At 35.0% G+C, this 27,712-nt stretch overlaps 2 protein-coding genes across 2 annotated transcripts; one reads left to right on the top strand and one right to left on the bottom strand.

Annotated features, from left to right (window-relative positions):
• The first annotated feature begins 5,028 nt into the window (after positions 1-5,028).
• Positions 5,029-16,592, top strand: LOC136222727 (G-type lectin S-receptor-like serine/threonine-protein kinase CES101). Its single transcript, XM_066010458.1, has 7 exons — positions 5,029-6,208; positions 6,331-6,432; positions 6,526-6,725; positions 15,346-15,556; positions 15,644-15,881; positions 15,988-16,138; positions 16,278-16,592. The coding sequence occupies exons 1-7, from the start codon at positions 5,029-5,031 to the stop codon at positions 16,590-16,592; spliced, it is 2,397 nt and encodes a 798-aa protein (XP_065866530.1).
• A 7,649-nt stretch (positions 16,593-24,241) lies between these two features.
• LOC136222726 (SKP1-like protein 4) lies at positions 24,242-24,764 on the bottom strand. The gene has a single exon (XM_066010457.1). It carries the CDS (start codon positions 24,762-24,764, stop codon positions 24,285-24,287), a length of 480 nt encoding a protein of 159 aa, XP_065866529.1. The 3' UTR covers positions 24,242-24,284.
• Between the last annotated feature and the right edge of the window lie 2,948 nt (positions 24,765-27,712).

Genomic DNA, 27,712 nt, shown 5'->3' with positions numbered 1-27,712 from the left:
TAAAGATAGCCCGAATGGCATCAGAAATCGCGTTCTCCTACACAATAATCAATTACAAGTATCAAAACAAGTAGCAAACATCAACACAAATATAGAGAAAGAGATTATGAATCATAAATTATAAATATGGAGAATGTAAATGTGAATTACAACCAAGCCTAGTACATAGGAAGAGTAAAAGCTAATTAGCAAGTGAAAAGGGAAGAATCCACCCTCGGAACTAGCTAACTGGACTCAAGGCCGTCTCTTAGGACTTGGAGGTGGAGCTTTCGAGCTTGGTGAACGGAGATGGAACAGAACTTTGATGGAATGTTGGGATCAACGAACAAGCTCTCAAGGTGGAAGAGAATTGCTATATAAACTAAAATCTCCAACTATCTAACAAGAACTATATAACAAAAGGTGTATACAAAGTCTAAGGTGTGTGAGATTAAAGATTCCAAGGTGTCTAAATGAGTGCTAGTCACTCTTATTTATACACATCAAGCTAGGGCAAAGTTGTAATTTCATAAGATACACGCATGGAGGAGCATGATTTTCTGCAGATTTCCCATGATACGCCTCGCGTGTTTGCCCATTCTGTCAGAAATCTTCTGCATGTGAACCAAATCCAGATCTTGTTGTCTCAACCACGCCCCGCGTAGACTGGGATACGCCTCGCGTGTTTGAGTTTCTGAGATTTTATTGCTTGAATTGGGTCATTTACGTACTGCGTAGCTAAGGCACGCCCCGCGTAAATGAGTCTCTGAGCTTTTTGCATTGAAGAACTTCCTTACACGCCCCGCGTGTAAGGTGGTACGTCCCGCGTAGGGTAGTTGACTCAGGGAGACCATGCAGTCTGACTTTCAGGATTAGGCTTATCATTTCTGACACATGTTCCATGTCTCGCGTGGTTGTTGATACGCCTCGCGTATTGCTGAGTAGATCCCACGTGGTACCTGTGGATAGGGCAATTATTTCTGACTAAGTTTTCCACGCGCCGCGTGAGGAGTGATACGCCCCGCGTATTTTGGTAGATTTTCACTTCTTGCTCATACCTGAAATACAATTCTCGAGAGCCAAGTTAGCTTAACGTTTTATTTTCTAAATTAATCAAAATAAGGAAAATTAACCGAAAGTACGGAGTTTATTTTTATTTTGCTATTTTATTAAAACACTTTATTTTTGTAATTAAACTTATTTATTTCATCCAAAATTAAACTGTAAATCACGCTAAAAGATAGGGACGAAACGCCCCTATCAGGTCCGCATTCCAGCTCACTCCACAAAACATTACAACAACAACAACAAAGCCTTAGTCCCGAAATGATTCGGAGTCGGCTAACATGAACCATCATATAAAACCGTGAAATCAAGTTGTGTCAGCGACACAAATTCGCTCCCTCCACTCCATCCTATCCACTACCATATTTTCCTCAATTCCTAGTAAACTCATGTCACTCTCGATCACCCTCCTCCAAGTTTGCTTAGGTCTTCCCTTACCCCTCACCACTACATCCCTTTGCCACTCTTTGGTTCTCCTAACCAGCGCATCAAGCGCTCTACGTCTCACATGGCTAAACCACCTTAGTCGGTTTTCTCTCATTTTATTCTCAATAGATGTGACCCCTACCTTTGTCCTAATTATTTCATTACTCACCTGATCCTTTCTCGTATGACCACACATCCATCTCAACATATGCATCTCCACCACCGACATCTTATGGATGTGGCAGTGTTTCACTGCCCAACACTCCGTACCATATAACAATGCTGGTCTAATTGCAGTCTGGTAGAATTTTCCCTTCAATCTATTAGGCATGCCGGGGTCACAAAGGAAACCCTTAGCACTCTTCCACTTCGACCAACCAACTTTAATCCTATGAGCAACATCTCCATCTACTTCTCCATCCGTTTGGATAATAGATACCGGAAGCAATCCGAGGCCTGAACAACTCTCCTATCTAGGGTGATTGTCCCTGCCTCCCTACTCCTATGGCCGCTAAACTTACACTCCAAATATTCTGTCTTACTTCGGCTCAATTTAAAGCCTCTAGATTCTAGAGTTTGTCTCCATAGTTCCAACTTCCTCTCCACTCCTTTCGTCTTATCAACCAACACAATATCATCTACAAACAGCATGCACCATGGTATACCATCTTGAAGGGAACTTGTTAGTTCATCCATAACGATGGCAAAAAGAAATGAGCTTAGTTTCAGTTATCCATAAACGAGCGTAGTTTCAGTTATTCATTCTTTTGAAAGAATTTTTTTGACTCGATTAGGAGTCTGTTTGGTTCAGCTGTTAGCTAATAGCTGTTGCGGTTGCTGTTTGCAGTTGCAGTAAGCTGTTAGCTGTTGCTATTAGATGTTTAATTACTAGTGTTTGGTAAATTATATTGAACTGTTGCTGTTCGGATTTAAAATGTTTAAAATGGACATGTTTTAAATTAATCAACAATGAAATTATAAAAGGAAAAATGTGAAAAAATGTCCATAATGTTTACAACTAGGAATTATTTTACTCTTAACGTCTAAAATGGTACAATTTTACTCATAATGCTGGCAGCTAAGAGCAATTTTACCCCTAACATCGGCAAGTTGGGTCGATTTCAGATATTATTAGAAAACATAGATATTTTATTTCATATTCTACACTAATTACACATACCAGTAGTTCTAAAAAAGAGATTTCATATTTTTTTTGTGATTTAATAATAAAATTGAAAATTAATATTTATAAATTCGACGAAATAGTTGAATTTTTTTTGTCCAACTCATACAAAACACAATATATTTTTTTATTTTCTTAAAAAAAATTTACGTCTAATTATATGTTTGTGATCTGTTACTAACGATGATAAAATGGTGCACGTGTGAAGTCTAGATGACAATATTCATGAGCAAGAAGACAATTTGATAAATTATTTCTCCAATTGACCCAACTTCTCAATGTTAGGGGTAAAATTGCTTTTGGCTGCCAATATTAGGGGTATAATTGCAACATTTTAGACGTTAATAGTAAAATTGCTCCTAGCTATAAATGTTAGTGGTATCTTTTGCACTTTATCCTATTATAAATTAAAAAATGTGTTACACAAATTAATAAAAATAATCTATATAAAAAATAAAAAAAATTATTGAACGCAACAAAATCTTATTCTTCCGATAATTATATTGTAGAAATATAAATAATGTTAAACATATTTTGTGGAAATAAGAAAGGATAATTTTGTCAAGAACAAATAACTACAAACAACTGTTTCTCCAAACATGAGCTTTTCGTGAAACGCTCCAAAAAGCTGCAATTTCCAGAGAAAATGCTAAACGCTGCAGTTATATAAACCTAACCAAAAGTGCGGTTTGGAGTGAAACGCTAAAAGCTGTTCCGAAAAAGATAAAACAAACACCCTCTAGATGCTGGAATTAGAAAGACTAATTTATATATATATATATATATATATATATATATATATATATTCATGATCTGTAAATTACACTGTAAATCCTCATCGAAGTTTGTGGTTTACCCAGATCTTAGGAGTGGGTAGAACTACCCTTACCTAAATTTTTCCCTACAAAAAAAAAAGAAAAAAGAAAGACGAAACTAATCATGGATTGAAGTTGAAGCTTGAGAAGACAGATTAAATAATTGACATCGATGGTTTATAGTTACATAATTTCAGGAGAGATTTCATTTCCGCATTTGGATGTCTAGGTTGATCATAATTAGATGGCTAATTAGAATTTTCGATCAAAACACTTGAGATTTGTTGAGTTTGGTAAGCATATTGAAAACTGCAGATTTAGACCTAACAAAAACCACAATGTATAGCTTTTTCTCTATAAATATTTAATTGTATGTGAAATGTTTTCTCCAGGGTTTAATCCTAAGGTTGCAAAAGAGCCTCAATCATTCGACAGCCAGTTAGAGAATACTGTTCTGTGGTGGACTGGTGGTGTTATGGCTACTTACTCTCCTTAACAGGGTAAGTAGAAACATTTAATAACCACGGGGTTGTGGTAGAGTGTTAAAGGCTCCTCCTCCCTTAATCAAAGGTTCAGGGTTCGATCCTCGCCTTTGGGAATAGAAAAAATTTCCGTGGCACTGTTGTCGGCGGTGGTTACACTTACGAACCTCCCTGCCTACTCAATGAGTATAAGTCTAAACTTAAATCAACCAAACAACATGATTTTGCATACCCTTTCCTTGTCTCCCTACTGCCCTCTCCCTTCACTAACTAACTCGCGGAAGACCCCAAACCATGTGTCCCCCAATTCCCAAACTAACCTTCATTCCCATTAGCATATTCTCTATCAACGTGGGAGCTTGAGAATAGATGAAATTTCCCATGTATTAAAGAGCTGGTGAAGCAGACTAGTAGTGGGAGAGTTCTTTGTACCTTAGAAAGAGCACCAACCCAGCGGCATTGGTTGGGGAAATGAGCTTGAATCCCTTGAACATAAAGTTAGAGCAATCTAAGCTGCTTTGTGGAATGGTAGAATTTGTTGACATGGACATTCCAACGACCAACTTGGAATCAGATTTCCCCCCTCTGCTTTGCAAGTCCAATGGCAAGCTTTAAGTTACCTTCATGCATGGCACTATGCACATTCTCCGAAACATCAATGACAAGGCTTAGAGTCTGTATTAATTGTATTTCTTAATTTGTATGAAACATCTTAGAATGACTTATACAATGGAATGGAAAGAGTATCAATTTGACACATACACGACTTCATGGAAGATGAAATAGATGCGTGCAAGTGACATTAATTGATTGGTGGTGTGTTTTGGTAGAATTTTTTGAAGGGAAGACATAGGAAGGGAGAAGCTTCATTGTTCCATTCCTTACAAGAAATTAAATGAGTAGTCCTTGTCAGGAGTCAACTTTGGCGCTGGTACATGGAAACTACTTAATTTTGGAAAAGTCCAAGTCGTCGCTCTTATATTATTGAATTCTTCAACAACTGTTTATGTGAAAGAAATTAAGTAAGTCTCTCCTCTTAAACTATACCCTTTTCTCTTTCGATTCAAAGTTAGAATCCATGGAAGAAATAATTAATAGCCTTCTCTGCATATCATGCTTCATCTTGGTTACAATCCCTTGTTACTCAGCTACAATTACAACAAATACATTATTACAAGGTCAACAGCTTAAGGATTGGGAGTACCTTGTCTCGGAAGAAGCAACCTTCAGGTTAGGATTCTTTAGCCTTCGCAATTCAAGAAACCGGTATCTCGGAATATTTTACAACTCCCGCTATATTGATGAGAGAAACAGGGAAGTTTGGGTTGCTAACCGAAATACCCCCATCTCTGACTCCTCCAGTATTCTTCAGATTGATGAATTTGGCAAGTTGATAATTTCTCGTACTGCAGGTAGCCCAATTATATTAAGTTCTGCTGAAGCAAGAACTGGAAGTAATGTAAGTGCAACACTATATGATTCAGGAAATTTTGTGTTGAGAGAGGTGAATTCTGATGGAAGTAAAAGTCGGGTTTTATGGCAAAGTTTTGATTATCCTACAGACACTCTTCTGCCTGGAATGAAACTTGGAATTAACTTGAGTACTGGGCAGACTTGGTCTCTAACTTCATGGATAAGTGATGAAAACCCTGCACCAGGGTCTTTTAAACTTGGTTTAGACCCCAACGGCTCTAGCCGACTGATTATATGGTGGAGAGGAAGTGTTTTTTGGACCAGTGGACTTTGGCAGAATGGTCACTTTGAGTTGGCACCCAATTTACCCTTTGATCAGAATTTGGTGTTCAGCTACATTTCAAATGAGAATGAAAAGTATTTCATGTTTTCGGCAAAAAGAAATTCAACTGGATCAAGATATGTAATAGATTTGAATGGTGTCCTTAAAGAAAACTATGGGGCTATTTTGATGTGCTCCATTGAATCCCTTCACAATAAAAATCAAAACGAGTTTGGTTGTGTGCCAGAAATATTGCCTAACAACTGCAGGGGAAATGGTTATTGGTTCCAACTGAAAAATGTTCGTGTCTATGAATACTTGAGTGAGGGATATAAGTTTGATGATAGTCAGAACATGAGCATATTTGACTGTCAATCAGTTTGCTGGGCTAATTGCTCTTGCATTGCTTATGCTTCTATAAATAAGGATGGTACATGTTGCAAGATTTGGAGCAAGATAAGTTTCTCAAAATATTATTCTGTCACGAACAACGACGAGGTATACTTTCTAGAGTCCCCGAAAGGTATTTCTCATTTCTAAATTCTCTAAATGAATGCAAATATTAGTCATAAAACTGCTATTTGGTGTTACAAGTCAGAGTAAAACAAAATGCTTATAAGTTTATATATTTGACTGTGAATGCAGCAAAATGGTGGATATGGTTAATTGTGGCTATAGTTGGGTTTGTGGTCATGCTTACAACCAGCTCCTTGTATTATTTCATACACAGAAAACGTAGAATAGCAGGTATTCAATGCTGATGATATGAAATGTAGGAATTTGCTAATTATTCAGTCAATTTTCACTTCATTTTTCTTACTATCCTGTCTTAAATAATAGGGGAAATAGATGAAGAACTCGAAATCTTACTATATGAGCTAGGAGCTCCTACATCTCTTACTGGAAAATCTGGGAAAGGAAGAGAAAGAAACAAGAGTGAGGAATTACATTTTTTCAGCTATGAAAGCATAGTCAATGCCACAAATAATTTCTCAGTTGCAAATAAGCTTGGAGAAGGAGGTTTTGGGCCTGTTTTCAAGGTATGCATAGGGGTTTCTTGTCAATCTACTTCTGGAATTGGCGAAAAAAACTCTTTCTATAGGACTCATTAGTACTTTTTGTCAAACCCGACCTAAAATAAGATCAGATAAGACGGTGAGACATTACCACTGACTTATTATATAAACCAGTAGCAGTATCTCTCAAATAAGGAGAAAAATCAGGCAAAAACCAAATTCTAATGTTAAGCTCAAATGACCAACATATGTCATTTCCAGCATAACTTTTTCATACGGAGTCCGATTAAGACGATTCAAAAACCCCTGGAAACGTAAGATAATAATAAAGAAGTTTCATTTAGGACTCCATGACAGACTCGGCCTATATCTGGTCGAAAAATGCATCACAAGATTCAAGTACGAATCTGATTTTCCAGCATCACCTATATAGACAAGTTATGACTTACTCATAACCCATATCACAGTATTCCACAAATTCTCGACTTCAGCTAATTATATATATATCTACATGTAGACAGTACAAACCAAACAAAAGGACACTGCCAAAAACAAGTTCTTCAAGTGTCCGTATACTATCCACATATATGTACATGAACAAAATGGATGCAATACCCTAGAGACGACTTGCACCTCGTAGCTGTAACCGAACCTCGCCCTAGGATCGAGTACCCCTCTCGGTACCTTGCACTTCCTCGCCTAAAACAAAACAATAAAAACATTTGGAAAACATGAGATAAAAATCTCAATAAGAAACTATCAGCTATAAAAATCAACTTTACTTAATATAACTACATATATATACGTTTATAAAGGATTTAATCAAAACCTTGTAAAATATACTCAAAACTAACGTTCATAATAGGATCAAGGTATTAAACCAAAAACATAAAATATATAATCTTGTATCCATTCTTGAGTTCATCCCCTTATATTTCAAATCACAATTCACAACATATACGAGACGTCTCTTAACATTGCCTATCCCATATGGTCTTACCCAACACTTCTCTGCCATACCCAATAGGTCTTCAGACTGTGTACACAGGTCATATTTATCACTAAACATGGTCTTTGAAAATTAAATCCACCATACCGGACTACTCTCAATGGACACCAAACATTTACTTCCATATATCTATATAGATTGAAACCAAAAACATATATGTATATATGTATATATTTCACTTGATCATAATCAAATTCACAAGTGTTCAATTCTCCAAAATATCAATCCTTAATCAAATAAAATTTCCAAAATTAATCAACCAATGAAACCTCAAATCAATATAACCCAGTAAAATCTGTACTTCACATTTAAACATAGTTAATAGTTCATTTGAACTATAATTTCACAATAAAAGCAAGATTGTGAAAAACCTCAATTTTACAAAATTCCGGCATAACCCTAAAATATCAATTTCTAGAAATTCTTTGATTATATATATATCTCTATACATAAAACTCAAACTATAGTTGATAGTGACTTACCTGAGCTATGAATTGAAGAAAATACACCCGTTCAATTCTCCGCTAAATCAGTCTAAGACGTTTCCCCTCCAAACACTTCCGAAATTCAGAAACTCTTCGATTAGGATTTAGATCTATGCCTAAGGATGCTATAGTTTAAGTTTCAAGTGATTTGGACAGTCGAATCTCCGCAAATCAAAGAAACGGTGGAGAAACGGTCGAAGAACGGTTAATTTGCAGAACAGGAAAAAAAAGAAAGAAAGAAAGAAGATGCTCGAATGTGTCTGGAAGAAATTTGGGATTTATATCCCAAATTTGGCAAATATCGATTTTGGTCCTCCATCTTTATATAATCTTTTAATAATTACCCTAAACTTTTAATTTACACCTAAACCCATCGAATTAACTCCAAATTTTGCCTATAACACCAAATAAAAATCACATACCCCATAATAATAATATATATTAATATCTAGGTATAAATTCTAGAAATTTGGACAAGTCTTCAGACAATTCAATTGGCTGCTCTTGAATAATGTGATTCGGATCACTCCTATACCTCCGTAGCATTGAAACATGGAATACATCATGTATATTAGAGAGATTCTGAGGCAATTGTAATCGATATGCAACTGGCCCAACTCGTTCCACAGCTTCATATGGACCAATGAATCTAGGACTCAACTTCCCTTTCTTGCCAAACCGAAGTAAACCCTTCCACGGTGATACTTTCAGAAATACTCTATCTCCCACATCATATTCAATTGGTCTCCGTTTCAGATCTGCATAACTCTTTTGTCTATCTTGTGCTTCTTTTAACTTTTGTTGTATGATTTGCACCTTTTCTGTTGTCAACTGCACTATCTCAGGCCCTAATAACTGTCTCTCGCCTACTTCAGACCAACATAATGGAGTTCTACATCTTCTTCCATATAAGGCTTCATAAGGTGCCATATCAATACTAGATTGATAACTGTTATTATATGCAAACTCCATTAAAGGCAAATGTACATCCCAACTACTTTGAAAATTCAAAATGCTAGCTCTCAGCATATCTTCCAAAGTTTGAATGGTACGCTCACTCTGACCGTCAGTCTGTGGATGGAAAGCTGTACTGAAATTCAATCTCGTGCCTAATGCATCTTGAAAACTAGGCCAAAACCTTGATGTAAAGCGAGGATCCCTGTCAGAAACAATAAAAACTGGTACACCATGAAGTCTAACAATCTCCTTGATATACAACTGTGCCAGCTTCTCTAAAGAAAAAGTCACTTTCATCGGAAGAAAGTGGGATGATTTTGTTAATCTATCCACAATTACCCATATAGAATCATTACCATGTTGTGTACGAGGTAATCCACTGACAAAATCCATTGTAATATGTTCCCACTTCCATTCAGGAATAGGAAGTGGTTGTAAAGTACCAGCAGGTCGTTGATGTTCTGCTTTGACTTGTTGGCAACTTAAACATCTACCCACATATTCAGCTATTTCCCTTTTCATTCCTTTCCACCAGAAATGCTCTCGAAGATTTCTGTACATTTTAGTACTCCCAGGGTGCATTGCATATGACGAATCATGAGCTCCTTCTTGATATCGTGAACATTCGGAACACACATTCTGTCTCCAAACATTAACATGCCATCTTCTGTTACTTTATATTCAATCTTCTTCCCCTCGCTAATGTCTTTTCTGATTTGTTCTAAAAATTCATCTTGATTTTGAGCTTCTTTAATTCTGTCTCGAAGAATCGGTCTCACCTTCAGCATTGCACATAATACTGCCTCATCTCCACAAACCAGTTCAACATTCAAAGCTCTCATATCAAGCAATAAAGACATTCTCACTGATTGTGTATAACTCAAACTTCCAACGTTCTTGCGACTCAAAGCATCAGCTACAACATTAGCTTTACCAGGATGATATTCAATAGTCAGGTCATAGTCTTTCAATAACTCAATCCATCTCCTTTGCCTCAAATTCAATTCCTTCTGTGTCATTATATATTTCAGACTTTTATGATCAGTGAAAATTAGACACTTTTCACCATAAAGATAATGTCTCCAAATCTTTAAAGCAAACACCACGGCAGCTAATTCAAGATCATGTGTCGGGTAATTCAATTCGTGTGGCCTTAATTGTCGTGACGCATAAGCAATAACGTTATCATTCTGCATCAATACAATTCCGAGACCTTGCCCTGATGCATCACTGTACACTGTATAACCTTCACCCACTATAGGTAGTGTTAACACAGGAGCACTGATAAGTCTGGACTTTAGTATATCAAAACTTTCTTGACATTCAAGTGTCCGTTCAAATTTAACACCCTTCCGCAGTAATCGTGTCATCGGACAAGCTATAAGTGAGAATCCTTTAACAAATCTTCTGTAATAACCCGCTAATCCTAGGAAACTACGTACTTCATGTACATTCGACGGTGCTTCCCAATTAACTACAGCTTCAACTTTCTTAGGATCAACTAAAATTCCCCTAGCTGAGACCACATGACCTAAAAACATCATTTCATCAAGTCAAAATTCACATTTGCTAAATTTTGCATATAATTGCTTCTCCCTTAGAATCTGCAAAACTGTTCTCAAATGCTTACTGTGATTTTCCTTATCCTTAGAATACACAAGGATATCGTCGATAAACACAATCACAAATGTATCTAAGTAAGGTTTAAAAATCCTATTCATAAGGTCCATAAAAGCAGCAGGTGCATTAGTTAATCCAAATGGCATAACCAAAAATTCATAATGCCCGTATCGAGTTCTAAAAGCTGTTTTCTGAACATCCTCTTCCCTGACCTTCAATTGATGATACCCAGTTCTCAAGTCAATTTTCGAAAATATGGTTTCTCCTTGCAATTGATCAAACAAATCGTCAATTCTAGGTAATGGATACTTGTTACGAATAGTAACCTTGTTCAGTTGACGATAATCAATGCATAACCGCATTGTACCATCCTTCTTTTTTACAAACAAAACTGGAGCTCCCCATGGTGATACACTAGGTCGAATATATCCCTTATCTAATAACTCCTGCAACTGCACTTTCAATTCCTTCATTTCTGCCGGTGCCATTCTATATGGTGCAAGTGATATAGGAGCAGTACCAGGCTGCAAATCAATTGCAAACTCTACTTCTCTTACTGGTGGTAACCCTGGTATTTCATCCGGAAAGACATCTGGATACTCATTCACAATTGGCACATCTTCCAAGTTGGGAGATTCTTTATTACTATCTACCACATATGCCAAGAAAGCGTCACATCCTTTCCTTAGCATTTTCATAGCTGTCATAACTGTGACTATACTTCTACGTACACCTCTCTCACCATGAAACACATATCCCTCTCCACTAGCTAATACTAGATTAACTTTCTTTTTAGAACAATCTACTATTGCTTGATACTTAGATAATGAATCCATGCCTAAGATGACATCAAATGTTTGCACCAGCAAAGGTATCAAATTCACATCTATAAAAGACTCTCCTAACTTCACTTCACAATTAGGATACACATGTGTACATACTAAAGATTCTCCCATAGGCATGCTAACAGTTAAACGTTCTGGCATAAGTTTTGACTCCCAAATTATATCAGACATAAATAATGGAGACACAAAAGAATGTGTAGCACCAGGATCAATAAGCAGATAAGCATCTTTTCCAAATAAAGAAATCGTACCAGTGATAACTTCTGTAGATGCAACAGCTTCTTGTGGAGTCATAGCAAAAGCTCGAGGTTGAGTTGCAGCTCTATCTGACTGATTACCCTGATTCCTAGCTCCTTGAGAAGTATTACCAGCTCCTCTTCCCATGTTATTACCTCTACCATTACCCTGATTATTTCCTCTCCCAAACAAATTACCTCTACTTCCTCTGTCAGTCTGTAATCCTCTACCCCTTCCAGCTCTGTTCCGTTTAGGATAACGAGTACGTACATGTCCTTCCTCACCACACTCATAACAAACAATTTGTCTCTGTGGTTCAGTTGTCCTCCCTGAAGGACAATCCCTCCTTATGTGACCACTTCCGCCACACTGAAAACACTGTAATGTTCTCTTTCTGCATTCACCTGAATGAAATTGTCCACACTGACTACATTTTAAAACATTACCACTACTAGCAATTGAAGGACTGTGTGAAGCTTGGCTAAAAGTATCAGGTGCTCGAAAAGTACTACGATTCACAAATGCTCCTCTTGAAGCCTGACTTTGTATCTGACTACCCCGAAACTGAGATGGTCCTCCTCTAGCAAACTTTGATCTCCTAAATTCCTCTGACTGCTTCTGACTGGTCTCAGATTCTAACTTCCCATTTAACTTTTCTTTCTGTAATGCTTTCTCTACCCAGCCACGATAATGTACACCCTCGTATAAACTCAGCTCATTCTGATAAAATGCACTCAATCCATCCTTAAATCTCTCACATTTCACTTCCTCAGTAGGAAACCACTGACTAGCATAACGATATAAATCATCAAACTTGTCCACATACTCTTTCACAGCCAAAGTCCCCTGTTTCAAATTAAAGAACTCATTTCTCTTCGCTTTCTGGAATGTTTCAGTCAGATATTCTCTCATAAACTCACGTTTGAAAACTCCCCAATTCAAACCTTCAGGATACAAACCCCTGACTCGAGTTAACCATGCATCTGCTGGTCCATGTAATAAACCAAACACAACCCTGACTTTATCCTCATCACGTAACTGCATAGTACTAAAGGCTTTTTCTGTAGCCTTTAACCAATTATCAGCTTCCTCAGAGTCAATTGTACCTTTGAAATCAAATGCCCCACAATTTTTAGCATCCTCGATTAGCTCACTGGGCCTTCTATGTGCTTCCCGTGTTTCCATCATGGTAACAAAAGCTTCAACTAAAGCTCGGGGTTCAAGTTGTACTACTTGTGGCATTGCAGCTTGTGGAGCCACATACGGTGCAGGTTGTTCAGCTTGAAGATTAACAGGTCGACGTGGAGGCAATGGTTGTTGTTGTCTTTGAGGTTGGTTAATGGGTGGAACTCTAGCATCAGAGGCTTCACTATCCCCTATGCCCTCAAGATCCCATCCTAACTCTCTTCTTTCCTCATCTCTACCTCTACCTCTACCTCTACCTTTATTTAGAGGCGGTCGGCCACGCGGTCGTCTCGGATGCATCTATATGATAAAGACACAATTATAATTATATGTAGATATATGCTATGCATGAATGTCATGTGTGCAACACAAGAAATACAAAGAATCACATTATATTACCTATATATCCACTTATGGATATGGATCAAACCCGACCTAAAATAAGATCAGATAAGACGGTGAGACATTACCACTGACTTATTATATAAACCAGTAGCAGTATCTCTCAAATAAGGAGAAAAATCAGGCAAAAACCAAATTCTAATGTTAAGCTCAAATGACCAACATATGTCATTTCCAGCATAACTTTTTCATACGGAGTCCGATTAAGACGATTCAAAAACCCCTGGAAACGTAAGATAATAATAAAGAAGTTTCATTTAGGACTCCATGACAGACTCGGCCTATATCTGGTCGAAAAATGCATCACAAGATTCAAGTACGAATCTGATTTTCCAGCATCACCTATATAGACAAGTTATGACTTACTCATAACCCATATCACAGTATTCCACAAATTCTCGACTTCAGCTAATTATATATATATCTACATGTAGACAGTACAAACCAAACAAAAGGACACTGCCAAAAACAAGTTCTTCAAGTGTCCGTATACTATCCACATATATGTATATGAACAAAATGGATGCAATACCCTAGAGACGACTTGCACCTCGTAGCTGTAACCGAACCTCGCCTTAGGATCGAGTACCCCTCTCGGTACCTTGCACTTCCTCGCCTAAAACAAAACAATAAAAACATTTGGAAAACATGAGATAAAAATCTCAATAAGAAACTATCAGCTATAAAAATCAACTTTACTTAATATAACTACATATATATACGTTTATAAAGGATTTAATCAAAACCTTGTAAAATATACTCAAAACTAACGTTCATAATAGGATCAAGGTATTAAACCAAAAACATAAAATATATAATCTTGTATCCATTCTTGAGTTCATCCCCTTATATTTCAAATCACAATTCACAACATATACGAGACGTCTCTTAACATTGCCTATCCCATATGGTCTTACCCAACACTTCTCTGCCATACCCAATAGGTCTTCAGACTGTGTACACAGGTCATATTTCTCACTAAACATGGTCTTTGAAAATTAAATCCACCATACCGGACTACTCTCAATGGACACCAAACATTTACTTCCATATATCTATATAGATTGAAACCAAAAACATATATGTATATATGTATATATTTCACTTGATCATAATCAAATTCACAAGTGTTCAATTCTCCAAAATATCAATCTTTAATCAAATAAAATTTCTAAAATTAATCAACCAATGAAACCTCAAATCAATATAACCCAGTAAAATCTGTACTTCACATTTAAACATAGTTAATAGTTCATTTGAACTATAATTTCACAATAAAAGCAAGATTGTGAAAAACCTCAATTTTACAAAATTCCGGCATAACCCTAAAATATCAATTTCTAGAAATTCTTTGATTATATATATATCTCTATACATAAAACTCAAACTATAGTTGATAGTGACTTACCTGAGCTATGAATTGAAGAAAATACACCCGTTCAATTCTCCGCTAAATCAGTCTAAGACGTTTCCCCTCCAAACACTTCCGAAATTCAGAAACTCTTCGATTAGGATTTAGATCTATGCCTAAGGATGCTATAGTTTAAGTTTCAAGTGATTTGGACGGTCGAATCTCCGCAAATCAAAGAAACGGTGGAGAAACGGTCGAAGAACGGTTAATTTGCAGAACAGGAAAAAAAAAAAAAAAAAAGATGCTCGAATGTGTCTGGAAGAAATTTGGGATTTATATCCCAAATTTGGCAAATATCGATTTTGGTCTCCATCTTTATATAATCTTTTAATAATTACCCTAAACTTTTAATTTACACCTAAACCTATCGAATTAACTCCAAATTTTGCCTATAACACCAAATAAAAATCACATACCCCATAATAATAATATATATTAATATCTAGGTATAAATTCTAGAAATTTGGACACGGACGTGACACTTTTTTTCCAGGGAAAGTTACATGACAATCAAGAAGTGGCCATAAAGAGGCTTTCTCAAAATTCTGGGCAAGGAGTGATAGAATTTAAGAATGAAGTCATGCTAATTGCCAAACTGCAACACAAAAATCTTGTTAGGATTATTGGTTGCTGCATACATAAACAAGAGAAAATACTAATCTATGAATACATGCCTAACAAAAGCCTTGATTTCTTCCTCTTTGGTTAGCAGTTTCCCTCTAAGTTATATATATACACACGCGCACATGAACACTTATCATTTCTGACCCTCGTTTAAATTCCATGAACAGATTCTGATAAAAAACATACATTAGATTGGAAGAAACGCTTAGATATCATTGAAGGTGTTGTTCAAGGATTGCTTTACCTCCACAAATACTCGAGATTAAGGATAGTACACAGAGATTTAAAGGCAAGTAACATATTACTTGATGCTGAAATGAATCCAAAGATATCAGACTTCGGCATGGCTAGAATAGTTGGCCCTGATGAATGTCAAGCAAACACAAAGAGGGTTGTTGGAACATAGTAAGAAGAAATGAGACAAATAAGTAGACATATCTGATACATTTTTTGCAAGTTGAACTCCGAGTTCTAGAAATGCTAACAATGTCGTTTCGAATCATCAATGCAGTGGATATATGTCGCCGGAGTATGCAATGGAAGGCATTTTCTCAACAAAGTCAGATGTGTATAGCTTTGGAGTATTGTTGCTGGAGATTGTAAGTGGCCGGAAAAACAACAGCTTCTGTCATTCTGATGGCCCAATCAACCTCGTAGGACATGTAAGGTTTCTTATTCTTTTTCTTAACCAATTAAGATTGGCTTAAGCGGAAAAATGGCTCCAATCACTTAATTTAAACATCGAGTTCACTTCCTTTTCGGCTACTGTTTTATAGTAACATAAACTTGTTACTTTTTCAGGCATGGGAATTATGGAGAAAAGGGAGAAGTTTGGAATTAATAGACTCAATGTCAATACTTGGTGATGAGTCATGTGAAATTGTGGAGAGGTGCATTCATGTGGGACTGTTATGTGTGGAAGAAAATCCAATGGATAGGCCATCAATGTTGGAAGTGATGTCAATGATATATAATGAAAGTTATAATCTTCCTCAACTCAAACAGCCAGCATTTCATAAAGGAACAAACTTTCTTCAGGCAGATCAGTTAGCAGAGTGTATTCCTGAACATTGTTCCTTGAACAAAATGTCCATTTCAGATATGGATGCCAGATGATCACACACTATGAAAGAAATGTGTCAAGAATTTGGCAACATTTTACTAATGATTTTTGTATACCATTCAAAATAGATAAATTGCATCAATAGTCATTAAAGTTTTGGCCGGTATAAAAAAGATCATTTAGTTTTGATAAACTCATTGAATTTTCCTTTTTTTTTTGTTATGTGGCAACCAATTGTTGTATGTCATATAAAGGACGGTCCGGTGCACTACACGTCCTCTCTTAAGCGAGGGTCCGAAGAGGGGTCCCACCATAAGGATGTACTGGGAGCAAGCCTTTCCTTGCCAATTTTTTTTGTCATATGACAGAAAAAAGAATACATTTTTTGTTGTCACGTGATGGCTTCAAGCAGTTAGTTAATTAAATTAAAAATATAATTATTATTTTTGTTGTCATATGACTGTCAGTTGTACGGAAGAGTCCGTTATTTTCAATATGGTTATTACATTATTTTTTTCTATGCGAGATGGTTAGGTTGATTTTATTGCAATAAAAAAAGTTTAATTAATGATTTTATTAAAACAAAATAAAATTATGTAACACTTAAAAAAAAACCTTTCAAACTAAAGTGACTATTGATGCAATTTACTCCATTAAAAATACAATCAACTTGTAGATCACTAATTTTTTTTTTTGGAAAGGAACTTCATTAATGGGCCACAATTGGACAAAGAATAGTTATTACATCCTCTAAACATCTAAGTAAAGAATCAAAGACCATGAGACTATTGGCAAAATGAGATTCCTTAAGAAGAATGTGAGCAACCTCATTTGTCTATCGCTGCATAAAAGTGACCGAGAATAAGTCATGGGTGCTTCAATTGTCACTTGAGTGCACCGCATCCACCACTAGTTTAGCATCGGATACCAAAATCATCTCCTGATAGCTGCAAGACACCAACCACACTAGTGTTTCAAAGAGGGCAATGGCTTCGCATTCCACCACAAGAGGTAAACCTTCTATCCTCTGAATCCTCCGAGCCACAAAACATCCATCCGAGTCTATGATAACTGCACTAATACCTGCCTATCCCGAATCAAGAAAGGTAGTGACATCAATGTTACACTTAAACTTGCCCGCAGGTGGAGGATGCCATATTGGGCATGACATAACAGCAGACCGATTTGTAGAACCCGTTTTCAGCCACTTTGCCCGCAACCAATCTGATAACTATTCCTTAGCGCTGATGAAAGTGTGGAGGACCGTGGGAGCTAGGTGATTCCAGAGCTATCGTTCTGCTGCCTGCATATAATCCACATTAGAGTAAAATGTAGGTCCCTTAACGGAGTTATCATCTGAGGCAGAACATTAAAAAACCAACCACTAAAATTCACAGCTGAAGACGTTGTTTTTCGAATCAACCCGGCTATACCTGCTTCTCCCTAGACAGCACCAGTGAAACGACACTCAATATACAAATGCCAGTTATCCTCTAAGTCTAGTCCATAAAGCACACACTGGGGTTGTACAACAATACCACGCTGCATCAGTTTGTGTCTATTCGGCAAACAGTCATGTACCACACGCCACGCAAAATATCGTACTTTGTATGGTGCGTTAGCCTTCCAAATCAAACGCCAATCACCCATAGGTGTTAGGCCTGCAGTCGGTGAAAGTCGCGTAATTGCCTTTTGGTATGCCGATTTAACCGTGTAGCCTCCTGATTTACTCTCCCGCCAGATGACTCTATCCTGCCCATTGTTAGAGATGGCTGCAGCTTCTGAATTTCTGCAACATCCCTTGGCAAAAATATATTAGACAACAACTCACTATCCCAGGTACAAGAATTTGGCAACAAGAGATCCTTCACTTTGATGTGCTGCAACTCGTCATTTACCGGTGAATTATGTGACTGTTCAAGTTATCTTTCAACCACGGATCACCCCACAAATTTACTTGACTTCCATCTCCAATCTTCCACATGTATCCTTCTCTTAGCAATAGTTGGGACTGCCAAATGCTCCTCCAAATAAAACTTGGTACCTTAGACAGACTGCGAGGAAATCCCCCCTTAGGAAATATTTTGCTTTATAGACTCATGAAACAAGAGCACTGGGTTCCGATGTAAGACGCCACCCATGCTTTCCCAACATAGCCAAGTTAAAGGTAGTGAACTTTCGGAAAATTAAGCCCCCATCCCCTTTTTGGCAAGCATAGTTTCTCCCATCGTATCCAATTGATAGATCTACTGCCATTTTTCTTACCCCTCCCCCACCAGAATGAATTTAGCATTCGTTGGAGCTCTTCAGCCGTAGACACAAAAAGAAGAAAAACCCTCATATAGTAAACTGGTACTGCTTGGCCTGCTGAACAAATCAAGGTGGCTCTTCCAGCCTTCGATAATGGGTTCCCTCTCCGTGATTACATAGCATGACTTTGTTCTTATTTATAATATTTTAATATGTATTACATTGTATATTATATATAATTTGTTTTAACTTTAAATTTATTTCAAATGGAGACATTTCAAATATATATATAAATATTGTTATGGATCTAGCAAATTAAAAGTCCAAACCCAAATGGTCTTAGACTCCTAAAAAGGCTTGTCTCTCTATGGACTCAAGATCCTCATACCGACTCACCATCACCGCCTCACCAAGGGGTAGTAAGGTACTATCATCCTTTCACTACAAGAAAACAGCTAGTTAGCTCCTGCAACTTTGCTAGCTAATGCAGTAGCTAAAATAGTTTACTTACTGAATTTATTAGAGTACCGACCAAAAGCATTTGGTCGGTGAAGTCTTAGTCCCTAGACAACACCGACTATTTTTGAAGATAGTCGTAGACTATAGCGACTGTTTATTTTAGTTGCCGAGCAGTCGTAATGTTTACCGACCATATTTTGCGACTAAATATAGTCACTAATGGGCTAGGTGCACATAGCTGATCAGTGTACCCACGAATAATTTACTGAAAATCTTTCCCACTATTTTGTACTGGACAATTTATTTATGGGTAAATTTCAAATAAAATCCCTGTGGTTTCACTAATTTTCACATAAAGGACTATGGTTTACTTTTTGTCAAAATGAGGATTGAGGTTTCGCATTTGGATTAATGCAATTAAAACCATCTTTAACGTCCTGAAAATGAAAATTTTCAAGAATTAAAGTTGTCCAATGTCATATTTTTATGGAACTACATTTTCGATTTTCGAAAATCATCTTTTTTGGAACTTTCTCTCTCTAAATATTAACTTTCTCTCTCTTTACCAAACATCATCTAAATAATCTTAAAATAAAAAAGTTGAAGAATTAAAGTTGCTTAAAATATTAGTAGTTCTTAAAATATGTCATTTTTGAAGTCGTCAATATTGATTTTAATAGTATCAATCGAAAAAGTCATTGTTTTGCTAAAGTTGAAAACATCAATCCTCGTTTTGACAAAAAGTAAACCACAGTCCTTTATCTGAAAATTAGTAAAACCACAGGGGTTTTATTTGAAATTTACCCTTTATTTATTTATTTGTAATTAATTTTTTATATATATAATTAAATACAATTACAAACATATTTTAACTTTCATAATAAATCAACCACAATAAACAATATTCATGAAAACTAAAAATATATTTAGAAATAATTAACATTTGAAGTATAAATATAATAATTAAGAATTAACCACAGTAAGGTAATCTCACCTTTGGATCCTTATAAAAATATTTCTCTCTTATTTTAGGACAAATTCTACATTCTCTTATAATATTTTCTCGACAATCATATTGATTTTGACATTGTAGTGTACCTAGGCGGCTCACCCTAGCAGGCCAACCTCTAAAGAACCAGCCAATGATCGAGCTCTTGGATTGGACACACCATTTGGTGCAGTGAGCATTGACAGCTACTTAGGTGACCTTCAGACTAATTCTGTCAGCTCAACGGACCGAGCAACCTCATCACAAGAGGTCTTCGCGCAATATGACGAGAGCTCCAACCTAGAGTTCTCGATAAGGCTCAAACAAGCATCTTAACAATGGTCCTAGATTTGATGAATTCTCACCAGCCAAAGAAAGATAGTCCACACCCTTTAATGACAACGAAACCAAAAATCACGAAGATATTCTTCAGCTCCAATCGACAGACCCTATTATGACCTTCACAGCCATCCTACAAAAGTTGCATGATGAATTGATGAAGGCCCAATTACAGTTGCAACATAATAACCACTAGATATGGGAACACCTCACTAGGGAACAATCCCACATGCTGATCAGGCGATATAACAATCCCCTTCACGGGCCCAGCCACAATATCGATAGTGAACAAGTCAATGTCAATAATGGAGATAATCTAAAGGAAACCCTTAAAAATGAAGATTTTGAAAAATCGCAACATAGCAAGTGAGCCCACTAGGTCAACGAGAGACGAATGTTGTGAAGTTTTATTACAGACGTTTCTTGATAAAAGAGTGCTCGAAGGCATGGTAGGCTATCAAATCCTTTCACATACTCCTTTAGCCCAAAAAGTGATAAACACCCATATTCCCCCCCCCCCCCCCCCTCTCGCGCACTGGAAGACACCTTAGCTACCCCACTACACCGAGCTAGAAGACCGTAATGAGCATTATACTACACTGACCTTCCTCACAACTTCAAAGAATTAATGGCTATAGGCCAAAGCTTTGTCAGGAATGATGACAGTAAACACCTCGCAGACTATATGAAAAGCGACAGGGAAAAAACCCGTAAAGAGTCACAACCTAAAGAAAAGAAAGAGCAGGTTGATGACTGAAAGAACATCGAAAGTGTGGGTTCTGGTCGGAGGCAACAACGAGTCGCTCGCAAACCGCTAACGATAAGATAATTTTTTTTAATGAACTAAGCTTGAACAACGTGTTGGCTCGAGCTTGTCCCTTTTCTTTTCCTGCAACCTAACTTGTAGCTTAACCTTAATATAGAAAATTATGACAATTATCGTATATATTAAAAATCTGCACAAACAGAAGATCATCTATTAACATTTTATCTAAAGCATTTATAAGATTAAGATAAAAGTAATAGGTACAATAAAAATATGGTTTGAAATACTAAATTAATAAAATTGATCAATAGAGATATTAATTTAACACATCCAATGTCCTAACTTAGAATATTCAAAGGGTACATGTGATAATACCGTAATGCAATATAATGTAATTAAATTTATAATGTAGCTAAATTTGTAATGGAATGGAATGGAATAGTGATTCCATTACCATACTTGGTTGACAATTTAAAAAAAAAAAAATCAAATGCAATTATCATTACAATACTTATATTTGCTTAGTTAAATGTAATTATAAAATTTTATTTACATAATTAAAATCAACGAAAAACATAAAATGAGAAAAACGTGAAAGAAATACGATAAAAAATAGGAAAAACAGTACAAACACGAAAAACGGAAAAATTGTAAAAAATGTTAGATTGAATGATGAGAATATAGGAATTACCAATTTCTTTCTAGCCGTACAAAATAATTTTGAGCTTGTTGATTATAGTGTTGCTCATGCTAGATGTAAATATTTGTTTGAGTATCAATTTCATCATTATCCTATAAGTTTTTCAAATTTCAGATTCAAACTTTCGTCATTTCACATAAATTTCAGAACAATGTTTATAATTCAATCGACTATATAATACTTATGTTTTCTTAGTTAAATGTAAAGAATAAGGTTATTAATTTGAATTTTGTTTACGACTATGCTTATTAATTTGATGTTTATTTACTTTTGCAGCTTCTATAAAAATAAAGGTTCAATTTTAAGAGTGAGTAACAATTCTTTTATGACTTATTGATTGTCAGAGTGTAATATGAATACATAATATGTTTGCGTAAGTAAAGAATATTTGTTAGTAATTTGATTTTTGTTAATGTATTCATTGAATTGTGCGTCTCGGTCTGCTGCAAGTTCTGTAACTTTTGTGTCTTTTTCGTTATTCGTGTTTTCATGTTTTTCTCAATTTTTTGTTTTTTGGATTTCATGTTTCCACGTTTTTTATTTTATTATTTAGTAAGAAATTGTGGATACTAAGTATTAATAATAAAATACAAGGTCTAGTCATAATGAGGATTCATTTTGTAATACCTATTATATAAATTTGTAAAGAAAAATAGAGTTATATATTTATGATTCCATTACAATCAAACCAATATAACTAATCCAAACATATTAATGTGCTTCCATTATAATGGCCAGGCCCGTCCCTGAGCCTGGACAGGAGGGGCGCCTGCCCAGGGCCCAAGGATGAGAATGGGCCCAATTATAGTAATGTATTAATACCTATTACATTATACTTGATTAAATTAAAAAAAAATATTTGATTAAAAACTTTGGCATTAGATTCTTTCCAAATGAGCCTTTCCAAATAAAAAACGTTGGCATCAGATGAAATTAAAAAAAATTATACTTTCTTACCAAAAAAAAAAAAAAAAAATTATACTTGATTAAAAACGTTGACATCAATTATTAAGTAGTCTTCCTAAATTTCCTAATTTATCTCGGATTCTTTATAAATTTCCTAATAAAAATTTTGGACATCAATTTCCTAATTTATCTCAAAGTATTTCTATAATTATCTTTCCCACCAATCAATCCCAATAAAAATTTATAATTTATCTCTTCCTTTTTTAATCGCACTCCAAGTCCAAAGAATATTAAACAGTAATATTATCTTGCATCATTAGTTCATCTTCAATTCATCAGCTATATAATAAATTTTGTTTTCTAATCACCTGTGTGAAACTTCCAATTACTAATAGCATTTTTTGTTGTCTTTAGATTCTGATTTACTCAGTTTTCAGAGGCAATTTGGGAAAAACGTATCAAAATCTTCCGATTTCAAGAACTCGGGCGCTAAAGTTCGTTAAATGATATGATTTTCATATTTGGTTTTTCATTTTTCTGTTATCATGTTTTGTGCCGTAAATAGATAAAATCTATTAGAACTATTTCATAATTTATTAAATTTAAGAAATTTGCATCTAGAAATGCTCATAGACATCATTTTGTATAAGAAATTGGGTACTTAAACCAATATAAAATGTTTTTATCAGATATTTTGTTAAATGTAACAAGAAAAAGTGTTAGTTTTAAGTAATCTTCTTTTATACAATTTAATTTTCTACTTATTTTTTATTTCAATTTATTTATTAGGGTCTCATTTAGTAATTCGCTCCTGGACCTCTAAAATCTCAGAATCGGCCCTGATAATGATCATTCCATCATAACGCTAATTACATCATACCAAATGGAGCCAAAGTACAAATTAAACACTAATAAAACCATCAAAAGCAACAATTGATAAAGAGATGCCCAATAATATGGGTCTAAATAGGAAGTTGTATCTTTTACTGTTGTTAAATAGAAACTAATTATTCGATTCAAATTTCATGGCCTTCTTCCACTTAATCATTTCCACAATGGATGTTCATTACAATCGCCCGTTACAACATATTTATATCTGGTTTAGTATATTGTAATGGAATATCCATTATCATGTTTTTGTTAGTGATTTTCTTTTGTTGTAATGGAACCATAAATATATGTAATAGACGTTATGAAAAAAAAACACGAACCATCATTTAAATAAATCTGTTTCAGAGTATAAAACACTTGTAAATAATTCATTCAACCATAATTATTGTGTAAATTACCCAAATGAAAAAAACAGTAATTAGCAGAGATATGAAATTAAGATGAACCTACTCAAAAGCCCATGAGTTCTCTCGCTTAATTTCTTCAATTTCCTCCTCAGTGTAATTGTTTTTTATGTTAAAAATCTCGCGAATCTGTTCCACGCTCTTTCCCTTCATCATATCCGCAACAGCTTTACACAGTAAATCCAAAAGAGAATTGATTTCAAGATAGTCAGCAGCCAATATCAGATCGAAGAGCATATTCTGATCCTGTGTAACTTCTTTCACAAAATTAGCATGATTCGTTTTGTTGTCCGTGTGTTCTTCAGGGTTCTTCAATTGCTCCGTACAGTAGCGAATGACCATGTCCAAGACAGGGCCGGTGATATTTGACAACAGAATGGGGGAATCGGCGCAATGATCATCTAATTCTATGGCTTGCTTGATGATTTTGGAAAGTAAAGCGACTGATTCTTCCACTTTGAAAATCTTATTGTCGGAGCTTTTGAGCGTAATTACCTTCTTGGTCGAGGAAGAGGACGACATGATTTAGGATTATAATAACTTGTGAAAAAATTCTTGATCGGACCCTTCCTGTGAGACGTCGTTAGGATCGTTCGGGACTAAGTCAGTAATATTCTTGAGAGAATAATCTGTAATCACAAAGTAGGATTAGAATATTGTGTGTACCTTTAATCACAGGAAGCTGGGGTATTTTATATGCAATTTTCTAACAATCGCATTAATCCCCTTTATTATCATTGAACGTGAGTTTTGATGTTACTTTAGTTATACTTGATGATTTCAGTATTAATTGAGTTGTTAGTATTACTAATGTCGGAGGTTTCTCCTTGATAATGGTTTAGAGACCCCTGCAATAATCCTGTATTAATTATCATTAATTTCATATTAATCATGCATAAATCCCACTTTTATAGGAAATAATGGTTTACCATTATTTCTATTGATTTTTTCTTTATTCTCTGTTCTAGAATAATTTAGGTTGTTATCAGATTATAATTATGAGTTAGTGTGAGATCGTGTAATTGGAAACAAAAAAAGACAATTTAAATAGAAACCAAAAACCTAACTAGAGAGTAGAAATACTAACAACAAGGAAGGAAGTGAACAATTTATACAGAAAGATTTGATTTGAATTAGGAATATAATCCCCATTTATTTAGTAAGTATGATAATCCCATTAATATATTTAATTAATTAAAAAAATAACCTTTTGTTTATAATTAAGGTTGTGATGCAGCATCGGTTTTATAATTTCTACAAGCGGTGGAGTTTCAGATGCTTCGATCAAATTTGAAAATTTACAATTAATTAAAATTAATTTAGTATTAGTTATAATTTACTGTTTGTTTTAGGTTTTCATGTAATGGCAATTTTACGTTTTAATGCAGTAATAATTTTAGGTTTTAATGTACTGGCAGTTTAGGTTTTTTTTCTTTGCTTATTTAAAAAAAAACCACGTTTGTAATAGATAGCTGATTTTGAGGTTAAAGTAAGTAAAAGTTTAACTTTCATTAACCTCTATTTACTTTCAAAAAAAAAAAATTAAAAGCATGGTTAACGTGATATCTTACATTCCATTACTTTTATTAATCTTTGTTAATTCCCTCCCATACAAGGGCCAAATTCATTGTAATTAATTGTAAATTTCTGAAATTGATCAAAACATCTGAAACTCCACAACTTGTAGAAATGACGGAATCGCCTTCTCTACGATTTCCACCGTCCCAATTCTGCTTGGCAGACAAGCTTTTACAGTTACCTACAAAAAACCTCATCAACATATAATCTCTCACTTCGAACTCAGCATGACGCAACATCTTGTCAAGAACCTCAACCTCTTCATTTACCGTACTGTTTAAGGCATATACTACCTTAGTTTCCTACACCACTTCCTCATCCACAGTTTCCTAATCAAAGATCGGTTCACTCATAAGCACAATGTTACCCTTATCATCACCACCCTTATCCATACTTTCCTAATAAAAAAAGGTCCACCAATAAGCACGGTGTCACCCTCATCATTAACACTCTCATCCCCAATCTTCTGATCAAAGATCAGTTCAACAATAAACAGGATGTATTTCGTCGTTCCTTATCATTATAGTACCTTCAAATTAGGATTCCTTCTTTCCTGATTCATGAATAAATCGCTAATTCTCCGTATCGGCTGATCCATGATAGCGTCCATCAGTTGACCTATCTCTTGCTCAACCCGTTGTTCAATCTTTGTAGATCCTCACAACCATGTATCTCCTTCATTAGAGGTGTCAAACTGGATAAATGGATTAACCCAATCCATTTAATAAATGGATCGATCCAATCTGATCCATTTAGTAAATAGGTTGAGACAATCCATTTATATATGAGTTAATATGATCCAACCCATTTATTAAACGGGTTATTATGAGTTGATTTATTTAATCCAATTAAAAATTGTAAAAAAAAAATAAAAAAAAGCGTAAAAGTATAAAACGTAAAAAAAATGTGAAAATGTAAAAATCAGAAAAGGAAAAAGGAAAAAACATAAACGAGTTATAGGTTGCCTCATTTAACACAATTAACTATAATACTAATATTTTCAAATAATATTTTACTCATTTTGGAAAGTTAATATAGTATGATTAGAGATAAGACATCGTATTTAATTTTTCTTGGTGCATTCTTCATCTTTTTTTTCTTTCGTAATATATCAATTAACCTTCACAATCTACAATAGAAGAAAAGAAATCCAAATAAAAACAAGCAAACTCAATTTTGTCCTGTAAAATTCACAAGAATAATAGGATAATAACCAAATTAAACCCTAACATTTTTAGGTGTAAATATAACTCTAACGTTTTCAAGCAAGATGAATTTTAGTGATATGCTGACTGTTATTTAATTGTTATATCATGCATTCTAAACAAGTTCACCCTATTTTTTCTAATTTTTTATAACATAGAGCTAAAATTGATCTTGCTTGGAAACGTTAGAATTAAATTTGCATCATTCCGAACGTTATAATTAAATTTGCACTCTTAAAAAGTTAGGGTTAAATTTGGGTTTTATCTCTAAAAATAATAAACATCTACTTTAACTTGAAAAATATGAAAATGAAAAAGAAATTAATGGGTTAATGGGTTGAGCCTAATAAAAATTTATCTAATCTTTTTATTATATGGATCAACTGATCCGGCTCATAAAAGAGTCGATCTTAACCTATTAAATAATGGGTTAAAAGATTTGAACACAAAAAAGTATTTAATAATGTAATATATATTATAGGCTTAATATTGCTCCGTGAACTTGTCCAAAAAGCTTGATTGGAGCCATCAACTTGTTGCATAAAATGTTCAGCTAGCCTCCTGAACTTGCGTAAAATGTAATCAGTTGATCACTCGGTCCCAAAAAAGTAAGTTAAATGCGAAAATTGTATTGCACGAGTCTTAGAATGTTATTATATAATTAAAAATAGATTAAAAAGGAAGTTA

The sequence above is a fragment of the Euphorbia lathyris genome, chromosome 3, assembly GCF_963576675.1.
Source record: "Euphorbia lathyris chromosome 3, ddEupLath1.1, whole genome shotgun sequence".
Classification (NCBI taxonomy): Eukaryota; Viridiplantae; Streptophyta; class Magnoliopsida; order Malpighiales; family Euphorbiaceae; genus Euphorbia; species Euphorbia lathyris.
This window is presented reverse-complemented; position numbering and strand designations above follow the sequence as displayed.